Source organism: Salminus brasiliensis, chromosome 20 (assembly GCF_030463535.1).
Source record: "Salminus brasiliensis chromosome 20, fSalBra1.hap2, whole genome shotgun sequence".
Taxonomy (NCBI): Eukaryota; Metazoa; Chordata; class Actinopteri; order Characiformes; family Bryconidae; genus Salminus; species Salminus brasiliensis.
The window spans coordinates 29,014,115-29,025,270 of record NC_132897.1 but is presented as its reverse complement, the minus strand read 5'-3'; the positions used below and the strand labels follow the sequence as shown (position 1 = coordinate 29,025,270).

The following is an 11,156-nucleotide window of genomic DNA, read 5'->3' as shown; positions in this document are numbered from 1 at the left end:
TTTCTGATGACACCTGATGATGGCCTTTCTTGCAGTTACTGTATGTTGAGTATGCCTGAGGGGAGCGGGACAAGAAGTGAGTAGGCTGGGTAAGTAGGGTCCTTCTTGCTGTGGAGGCTGACTCTGACAGACCTCTGTGCAATCTTCACCACCTTCTGCAGAGCTTTTCTGTCTGCAGTAGAGCAACTTCCATTCCACATTGATGCTGGAGCACAGGATGCTCTCCACTTCACATCTGTAGAAGGAGGTGAGGACTGAGCACCCAAGTCCAGCTCACCTCGACCTCCTGAGAAAGTAGAGCCTTTGATGTGCCTTCCTGATCAGAGTGGAAGTGTTGTTGCTCCAAGTGAGGTCGTTGCACTGGTACCTGTAGCTGGAGACCAGATCCTCCATTGTGCAGGGGGAGGTGGACATGTCTGCCCCTTTTGAAGTCCACTTTGTCTTCTTTACATTGATGCAGAGGTTGTTCTTTCTGCACCAACCCTCCAGGTGTTTCACCTCCTGTCTGTAGTCGGCATCAAACTTCTGCCATATTGTCTCTGTCTCTGCTCTAATTTATCCCAAAGCTGTTCTGTTGGGTTGAGGTCAGAACTCTGTGCAGGCCAGTCAAGTTCTTCTATCAGAATCCACTCATCTGTGTCTTTATGGACCTTGCCTTGTGCACTGGTGCACAGTCATGTTGTAACAGGAAGGGGCCGTCCACAAACTGTTCCCACAAAGCTGGGAGCATGAAACTGACCGAAATATTTAACACAACCAGACTCTGTAATAGCTTCTTCCCCCGAGCCATCAGACTTCTCAACTCAACTCAACTTCTTCTGAACTGATGTTTTTTTTTCTGTTCCATGCACTCTCTCTCTCTCTCTCTCATTTACATTTAAGGCATTTAGCAGACGCTCTTATCCAGAGCGACTTACAAAAGTGCTCTCTCCCTCCAACCATTTACCCCAGATAATATGGAAAGCATTTTTGCACAAAGCATTTTGCACAAATAACTTTACTACCTCACTGGACTCAATATTTATTGCACACTGCATAATTTGCACACTACCCCTAAATATTTATTATTCTCGGTCTGTACTGTGTTGTGTTGTCTGTCTGCACTTGTATTGTGTTGCACTTGTGTTCTGTATGCACTGTGTCTATGTTGCACCATGGTCCTGGAGGAACGTTGTTTCGTTACACTGTGTACTCTGTATATAGTTGAAATTACAATAAAACCCAATTGACTTGACTTGTTGCTCAGGTGGCGTCCTATCACGGTCCCATGCTGGAGTTCACTGAGCTCCTGAGAGCGACCCATTTTTTCACTAATGTGTGTAGAAGCAGTCTACATCTTTATGGTCAGATCAGACTACAAAACAAAATCATGGCTTATTAGCAATGTAAAATCATCTTTATGGAAACAATAAAAACAATTATAATCTGGAACATTTAAATGTGAAACTCAAAAACAGAAGCAATTGGGGGAGGGGGTAAAAATTCAGTCCAGAGTCTCATATTGCTTTTGTCTAATTTATTCAGAGTACAAACACTGTTTTCTTAATGCAAAAAGAAGAACAAATGCTGAACAGGAAAAGAAAAAAAATTATTGAAAGTATTGAACACACACTGCAGCTGAACCATCCCCAGACCCCGACAGCTCTGAGGAGGCACTTGTGTAAGAGCAGATAGACGATTAGAAAAGCAGATACACGATTATTAATCAGACCACAATCACTGATAGACTGACAGAACAGAAACTGACAGACAGAACGGAACCAATTAGACCAAATTAGACTTTAGACTGCAGTTTCATTATTGGACAAACTGTTTAAGCAATAAATCAGTAGACAGTCAGTCATGGTGATCAGATTGAACTGTTAGACGTTTAGGCTGCCTGTATATGTCAGGTCCTGTGTAGCGGTTCAGTCAGTGGTCGTGCTGTGAGCAGTATTAAGGCCTGAATTCTGGATTTAATATCAGTTAATGATTAAAGACAGAGATAGCTTCAGATCACAGACTGATTGATTGCTTCCAGCAGAGAAAACAGAGAGATTAAATGATGATCTGAATCCAGAACCCCCAGATTAGGTTCTGATGAGTTCCAGCTTACTGAACAAATCCTGCAGACAGAACACAAAGAACAGTGATGTCAGGAAAGGAAAAATTATACAGTTGATAAATAATCCACATTGCTCCCCCAACAGGCTGGTGATGTTCATGTAATAATATGGAATCGTTTTTGGTTGTAGTTTAGTTGATGTAATCATTCGTGAACTGAACAAACCCATACAGTGTCTGGAGCTTAGTAGTTCAGTAGATTTTGCATTTTCCATCAGAAGAATTTTGCATAGAACTGAAACAAATGTTGACTTCACATTGTCTGCATTACAGATATCCTGTCCAGCATTATCATAGAATACCTACATGGCTGTACTCTGATGCCCCAGGCGATGACATCCTGACAGATTTCGACTTTGTTGATCTTGGTAAAGTCAAACTGTCTGTATTTGAAGTCCAGCAGGTGGAAACCATCGACCTGCACTTTGAACTCCTTGTTGGTGCACAAGATCCTTACCTGTAAATGAGAACCTAATCAGTGGAACCCAGTTCTCTATACTAAATTCCTGACTCTTCCTTCTGAGATTACGAAGCCCATCAGATGCAGGTGCAGCTATTATTACAGGTGTTCTGGCAGGTAGGTCAGGTAGAACCTAAAGCTGGATGGAACCGCTACACTCTCCACTCACCAGGAAAGGTTTTCCACGTACAAATGGGAAGGAAGGGGTTTCTTTTTCCTTAGAGCCCCACTGGTTGCAGATGAAGCTGTTCCTCAAAATCCAGTGTTTCCCATCATCAGAGAAGTGTGGTTTAAAATGGAAGAGTATGTCACAGTCGTTCATCACGTCGATGGTGAACCTGAAGGAGTAGAAATGGTGTTACGTTGATGGTGCTACAAAGGGAAATACCGCTGCCGGTGTGTGACTGTTCTTACACTTTAGCATTGGGCTTGACGTGTCCAGGGATGGTGATGGACATGTTCTCAGAGATGACATCATTCAGGACATGTGCAGATGGTGCAGTCATCCAGAGAGACACTGGGAAGGAAAGCTTGTGGTTACCAGTAGGAATTAGAAATCCACCCACTTTAGACACTTCTCTTCATGCATACTTCATGTGTAAAAGTACGTACTCGGATCAATGTTCACACCCGTAACGAAGACATCTCGTTCGACCGTGAGTTTTCTTATCTGGGTGAAGTTCTTGATGCGGTGGGAATAACTCAGGAGATACTTCTTATCAACCTCCACTCTGAATTCAGAATTGGTACACAGAATCTTCACCTGAAACACAGAGTTCACTTCCTAAACTGGACAGTGTCTGAATGTGGGTTCCTCACCTCCAGAACAGGGTCTGTACTCAACACTCACCTCAAAAGGTTTTCCAGGTGTGAAAGGAAAGGAGGACAGTTCTCTTTCCTCGGTTCCCCAATTGTATCTAATCAGGCTTTTCCTCACAATCACCTGATTCCCGTCCTCATTAAATCGGGGGTTAAAATGAAAGGCTATATCATCGTCTTTATAGAGGTTGATGTGAAATCTACAGGAAGAGAAAATATGATACTATATTAAACAGTACAGTGTCCAAAAGTTTGGAAGGCTTGAATTGGTGAAAATCATTTTTATACTCTTACCGGTCAGCATTTTGTTTGACCTGTCCTTGGATGGTGATCACTGTTTGGTTTTTGAGTCCATCATACAGAATCTGTTGAAATGGAACCGCTGGTTGAAGAGAGCCTAGACAGGAAAGCATTAAGAATGGAGAAAAGAGTGAAAGGAACAGATGAGGTCGTCTTCCTGTTCAGTGTGAAACCTGGGTAATCAGTGACACTGACAGTCCTGGAGACTCTCCTTTAATCGTTGCTTATAGTTCTGCTGAAAGACTAATCCCTTGTTGGACCTCTGGTTGGAGCAAGCAGTTCCCTCAGTAGTGCACTCGGATCTTCTGATGACATAACACCATTACCTTTTATTCCCTCCAGGCTCTGAGCCAGATGTTTGTGGTTCATGATTCTCAGGGCTGTCTCACAGATCTCAATGGCATCTTTTCCTTTATAAACCTGAAGCACCTGACTGACAGTGCCCTGCACAGTGGCATGCTGCAGTTTACATTCTGGTATGGCAGGACAGTTGTCCACCACCCCCTGCACCAGGTGCGTCTGAAATCTTGCCAGATCCTCAGCATTCAGGTTCTTCAGAACATTCTGAAGAAGCCAAAAAATTGAGAAAACATTCTAGTTATAATACAGCTATTATAGTACAGAAATCGGTCAGAACCAGAAGGAAGCCACTTTGCTGCAGTCAGCCTGAATAAACTCCCAGAAGTTGTTAAATGAGCTCAGACTGGAGTCTGTTCTCTTTTGCCGTTTACTCTCCTTCAGTATATCTAAAACCCTTTACCACTCGACTCTTCTTCTTCTTTCCGCTTACTTTATAATTAAACTAATTAAAACCATTTTCTTTTATAATAATCAAGGTTTCATTGGTTTTATTACATATTTACCAACACAGCAGATGGCTTCCTCTCGTTCTTCTGCCGAGCTGGAGAACTCGTCTGGAGTCCAGAGGATGGGTTCTTTTGCTGAGGTGGAGAATTCGTCTTCTCTGGCAGAGGATTAGGCAAATCTGATAGGCCACCTACTTATATGCAGTAAGAGAGGAAATGGGGAGAAAAACGTGTCAAATGCTGTGGACCAATCAGCCATCCCAGTATAGAGTGTGAGAAATTAAACCAACTGAGAAAAGATCAGTCAGTTAATCTTCCTGCAGTAGCAAGAACCTCACTGACAGGGTTTCTTTTCTTTTCTCATTTCTACACTTAAGTGGTTCTTTAAGATCTAGTCAGTGACCTGACCAGTGACCTGCCTGAACTGATCCTCCAGAGCAGTGTCTGTTTATCTGTGCTATTTCTTTCTGGTATGATGCATTTGATGCATATGATGATGTACCTTCAACCTGGGGATGAAGTATTGTTTATCTTTGTCCAGTACTTGGTTCTGCTTTCTCAGCTAAATTCTCAGGTCCGGATATTGTTGCAAAAAAGTTGCACAACACTGATTACATAGTAGAACCAGACCAGACTGTAAATGTCAAACCACTGGCAATGATGATTGCCTTTTGCGTAGTGTTCCCCAGCCTTGTGCCAGACTTTTGAATTCTGTTATGCAAGCTGACATTTTCCATTTCAAACCATTTAACAGCTGCTTAGAGACAAGAGCTAATGACACTGACTAATGATTTTGCTTCTATTTTTGGTGATGTACCTACCCAAACTTCAGTTTGACAACATGATATTACAGTGAAGTCAGATAGTCCTCTAAAACATCTTCCAACAACCACCCAAGCAGTCATTCATTTACTGGCTGATGCTAAACATGACGCTACTGACACTATGCCTAATGCCAGGCGTGGGCTAGAGGGGTGTAAAGCCCCCCAACATTGAGCTGTGGAGCAGTGGAGGAACTGTGTTCTCTGGAATGATGGTGGAGCTCCATCCAGTACTAATTATTAATTAATTCTGTTTTTCATTCGTTCTCCTGGGGTTTGTCCAAGCCTGTGTTTTTTTTCATTTCATCAAGTCCTTTAAAACTTGCTTCCTTCAAATTCAGAAAGTCACAGGCTTTCATTTGGGCATATATTAGTGCCTACCCCTCCTGAACTCAGGCTCATCATGATTTGTTGACTCTACCAACATGATGTAACTGCTAAGTGTTAGCATGCTTCAGAAGCTGTTGAAGTGAAGTGTGTCCATCTAGATCATCCCTCACTGATGTAATCAGGAGACTCTGGAGATGACAGGGTTTTTCTTTTTTTTTTTTACGATGCTTTAATCAGAAAAAGATCAGAAATGCAGATAAGACTTTACCTGCTAACAGAGCTTTTAGAATCTAGTACAGGGTTCTCTCAGGTTAAACATGCTAGCAGTGCAGACAGGTATCTGATTAGGTGTTCATGCTTGCTTACTGATACTGAGACAGAGCCTGACTCTTAATTGTATGCAATGTAAAGAGGCACACTTCCACATTCAGTGTGCAGGTTCTTCTCCAAAACTTTGCAACCAGCACTTTTTGTAGGCTGTATAAGCCTTCCCACCCACCAACACAGTGAAGTACTGGATCTTAGAGCTATTTGATTAATGACAGCATCGGAAGCTTTGGCATGCTGGTACCAGGAAAACAGTGCAGAAGCAGCACCACATCTTGTGCCTCTGTTGGTGTTGCAAGAATCTGCTCTTAAAGTTAACTGTGTCTTCGGAGAAATCAACAGTAGCTTGTATTTCAGCCAGAGATAAACTGGATCGCCATCAGCATTGCGGTTCAGGTCACAGCCCACACACTCCCATCCAGACTTGAACAGCACTGGCTCGTCTGCTTTCTTGTCTACTCAGGCTTTAGTAGAGTTCAGTAACACTGAGATTAATAACTGATCAGCACAGTGATTTATCAGTATACTCAGGCTTTAGTTCATTACATATGTAACATTTTATATTTACACAGGATGGGTTCTTCTGCTGAGGTGGAGAGCTCTAAGGAGACCTTCTCTGGCAGATGGTGAGGCTGATCGGAGGGACCAGCTTATATACAGCTGGAGAAGAAAAACGAGGTAATGCATGAGAGATTTTGAGCCAATTGCCAGTCTCCGTACAGTGTGTGGGCATCTATATCAAATGTCAAACGATATTTTACTGGGAAAAAGATGAGTCAGCTGATCAGCAGGTGACAGGTGGAATTTTATTCATATTTGTTTTGTCATTTCTTGTGGAACATTTTAGCATTATCCTAAATCTAACAGTGACCTGCCTGAACTGATCACCCAGAACACACCTGCTTATCAGTACTAATATTCCTGATCTGATGCACTGCTGGAATTCAGATCCACTCCCATCAGATTCCTTAAACAGTAAGTTATGAGTATTACCACTAAGTCATTTAGATCCTACAGGTCCACAATCCCGCTTTCTTCCTGGACCACACTAATCCAGTTAAGCTACTGGAGCAGTGGATTTAGAAAGATCCCTTTACTTTTTTTGCACTCTTCACTGTGTTCTGGATTTTACTTTAAATTAATAGAGCTAGCATTTTTACCATGAGTCACCGTTTAGTAGCCCGTCAAGACGAAGTGAAGTGAAAATAAAGTCTGGATAAGTTGCAGTGGTCTGATGGTGCGCAGAGGAAGACCAGCCAGAAGAGAGTTGCAATAGTCAAGTCTTGAAGTGAGTGTGACGAACACCTGGGCGACTCTCTAGAGAGGAAGGGTATTTGCAGGATAATCTGCAGGACCGAGTTATGTTTGCGTCATGACTTGAGAACGATAACTGATCATCAATGACTACACCAAGGCCTCGAGCCTTTGTAGAAGGAGTGACCAGTGAGTTCTGAAAGGAAATGGCAAGATCGTTTCGAAGTGCAGCAGTTCCCGGGATGTACAGCATCATCTTATTATCTGATCATCCATTGTTATGATCAGATCAGACTACAGTAAAAGATCAAGACCTATTAGCAATGTCCTTCTTCAAGATCAGATCAAACTACAGTAGAATATCAAGACTTATTAGCAATGTCCTTCTGCATGATCAGATCAGACTACGATAGAAGAACAAGTCTTATTAGCAATGTCATTCTTCATGATCAAATCCGATTACAGTAGAAGAACAACTCTTATTAGCAATGTCCTTGTTTATGATCAGATCAGACTACTGTAGAAGAACAAGTCTTATTAGCAATGTCCTTCTTTATCATCAGATCAGACTACAGTAGAAGATGGAAACTCATGATCAATATTAGTCTAGAGAACAACATTAAGCTAAAGTACTTGTCTAATTAATCAGAGTAATACTGTTTTGATGTTGGTTCTGTTTGTGTGTTTTCAGTGTCTTTCAGTTGGAGATGTTAACACATACTGATGTTCTGCAGAAGCTGATTTTATCTACAAGGTGAGGCAGCATTATAAACCAAATGAATCAGTCTTGAAGTGAAGTGTGTCCATCTAGACCATCCCTCACTGATGTAATCAGGAGACTCTGGAGATGACAGCGTTTTTTTACGATGCTTTAATCAGAAAAAGATCAGAAATGCAGAGAAGAAGCAGAACAGAGTTTTTCTGTTACACAGATGATCCATTAACCTCACCTTCTTTACCCTGTTCTAACAGTTTAGAGTGACTGAAACTGATTGACTGTAAATTAGTACTTGATTTGGCAATGATCAAGATTAGTAGCATACATCTTCATGGACAGATCAGACTACAGTAGAAGATCAAGACTTATTAGCCTTGTCATAAAAGACTGCTGTTGTCTCCTGAGTCTCTGAGAAATATTCCTCCATTCACAGCCTGATACTTTCTGATCCACTAATAGCTCTATTTAACAGCTGCACACACACACACACACACACACACACACACACACACACACACACTGAGTACTGACCAAACATGGACCATCTCCAAATGAGAAAGTTCAGAGTGAAGGTAAGGAGAGTGAGGCCAGGCTGTGATTGGTTCCTCATCAATTATAGGGACACTTCGGGTCCAGCAGTGTTCATAGAACCATATATAATTCTAGACCTCTATAATCTTAGAACCTGCCCAATACTAAAGAATACATTCACCTGCTAAGTACAAACACTACCCTGCGTCAGACTGTCAAGTAAGACACACAGTAAGACCTTTCACCTTAGAGCTTGAGATTAGAGCTGAGAAACACTCATCAGCCACCATGCTGATGAGCGTCAGTCACTGCAGAGGCCGCAGCAATAGTTTCAGTAGCGTTTGAAGACGAACATCGACCCCTTACAGCACTGCAGTCCAGCACTTCTACACTAGGGGGTCACCAGGGGTCAGTGGATGTACAGTGTTCCTTGATCCTCCTTTGAGAAGGAAGGTGAGTGGTCCAGCGATAGAAGTAAAATCTCAGATAAACCTGCGGTAAATATTTGCAAAACCCAGGAATCTCTGTAAATCTTTCACCGAAGAGGGAGTAGGCCATTAAAGAACCATGTCTACTTTTTGGTCGTCCATGAGGATTCCCTGAGCACTAATTAAAAGGCCACGGACTGGAGGTGAAATTCACATTTCTTCCCTTTCAGAAACAAATTGTTCTCCAACAAATGCTGCACAACAACCCTAACATGACACACATGAATGCCTAAAGTAGGGGAAGACACCTAGAATATCATCCAAAAACGCAATAATGCATTTACCCAGCATGTCCCAGAGGACCTTGTTTATGTACGCCTGAAAGATGGGCTGACACAGAGCCCAAAGGGCATTACTAAATACTCATGTATTGATGTGGAACAAACAAGCAAGGACGGTTGTGTCAGACAATTTTGGTTACAGTAATCAGACCATTGGAGAATAATGTGATTGGCCCAAGAAATAGAGGGATTATGTTTTTCCAACCAGGGCAGGCCTAAAAAGGCCTTCACAAATACCCCTGTTGGGCTCTTGTGTCCTTCCCGGAAAGGGCAAGTGGCAGTCATGTGTGATTGTGGGGTGAATGTTCCACCATTTCCATGTTGCTTCAGAACCAAGACTACCTCAGGTTTCTGTGGTGGAAAGAAGATAACATGGAGGCCTCACCATCTGTGTTTCACATGAAGGTTCACCTGTTTGGAGCTGCCTCCACTCCTGGATCTAAAAACTCTAGGTTCTAGTATCTTGATGCACCTAGTGAAGGGAGGTGTATTCTACCTACAGAGAAGTTTATACAGTGTAATTCTTATATTGATGGTCATTTGGCTGGTGTGAACACTGAGGCAGAAACGATCCAGCTTGTGAAGGAAACCAATGGCTTTTAACAAGTTCAATTTCAGAGTACTATTAAAGGAAACTCCTTTCCCTAGAAGGGAAGTGCTGCCTATAGAAGCTTCCATTTTTGATCCTCTTGGGGATGTTGCTTCTTTCATTTTGATCAAGAAAAATATCCTACAATAGACGTCCTAGTCTACCTTGTCTTGACACATCCATGTGTTGTTGTTTTTTTTTTTTTTCTTTAGGTGTCCTACCGTACTGTTTTCCTCTACTCAGCTGTCTTCTATGTCCCCTGCTCCCTCACTCTGTGAATCGTCTACTCCACCCAATACCTAACTTTGCCACCCTCAAAGTATTTTGCTGGCCTCTGAGTCTCAGGTACTTATGGAAACTTCAGCTTCCTTCTAGCTCAACCTCCTTCTGCTACAAAGGTCACTTCAGACACCTCCAATGTGAGTAAGCTGAGTTCCTGTTGGTTTCTCTCGTTTCTCCTGTGTACATTTACTGTTGCTTGTTGGCTCCTGTGATTTTTCTTAAGAATGCATCTGTGATCTTTCCTGATTTTGACTTAAGAACTGTCTTTTGTGGTTGAATGATTAGATGTTTTGGAAAGGTGCTTCAGTAATAATGACTTTGCACATACATCTGTGCTCCTTACCTGTCAGGAAAGCCTCGTCCAGCTTCCGAGCCAGCTGGTTCTGGTTCATGCATCTGAGAGCTGCCACAGTGACCTTTTTTGCAGGTTCATCATCGTAGAATTGCATCAGTTGACTGATGGTCTCATCCAGAGAGATGCCCTCCACTTTGGCCTTTGCCATGGGTTGAAGCCCATCCAGCACGCCTTGGGTCAGGTACCACTGAAACCTCTTCAGCTCATCAGCATTCAGGTTCTCCAGAGCTTTTAGGAGAACCTCCTGAACTCTAACTTTATTTGCCATCTAGATACTGGGTTAGAAGAAAGGATGTTAATTTTAAAAATGGTTATAACGATGTATCTCCTAAAAGAAGATGAAAAGAGTCTTAGGCTATTTTGGCTGTTTCACAAAGCAGATGTTCTTCACACAGAACTTTCCATTTGGATCTCCATTCTGAACTTTAGGCTAAAGTCATCTGGCTATCTGTGAAATCCTGCTCTTTAATCTACCCCCCTGGATCAGGATGGTTCAAAGTTACCATCCAAAACCTGGTGGCGCTAAATCAGCGGTTCCCAAGCCTGATTCTGGAGAGTTCCCTGCCCACATCCTGCACAAAGGACTTAGGGTTCTCCAGGACCAAGGCTCCAAGGAGCCAAACTTTCTTCTAGTTCGTCTAACTTGCCCACTAGCAAGAACATCCTGCACCTTCTAAATACTGCACATAATG

At 42.5% G+C, this 11,156-nt stretch overlaps 1 protein-coding gene across 1 annotated transcript; it reads right to left on the bottom strand.

Moving 5' to 3' along the window:
- Window positions 1–2,069: 2,069 nt before the first annotated feature.
- LOC140541858 (galectin-8-like) lies at window positions 2,070–10,732 on the bottom strand. The gene is made up of 9 exons (XM_072664655.1): window positions 10,659–10,732; window positions 4,009–4,208; window positions 3,677–3,779; window positions 3,414–3,582; window positions 3,176–3,326; window positions 2,978–3,080; window positions 2,733–2,901; window positions 2,375–2,560; window positions 2,070–2,105 (listed from the first exon to the last, which is right to left on the bottom strand). The coding sequence occupies exons 1-9, from the start codon at window positions 10,730–10,732 to the stop codon at window positions 2,070–2,072; spliced, it is 1,191 nt and encodes a 396-aa protein (XP_072520756.1).
- Window positions 10,733–11,156: the final 424 nt, after the last annotated feature.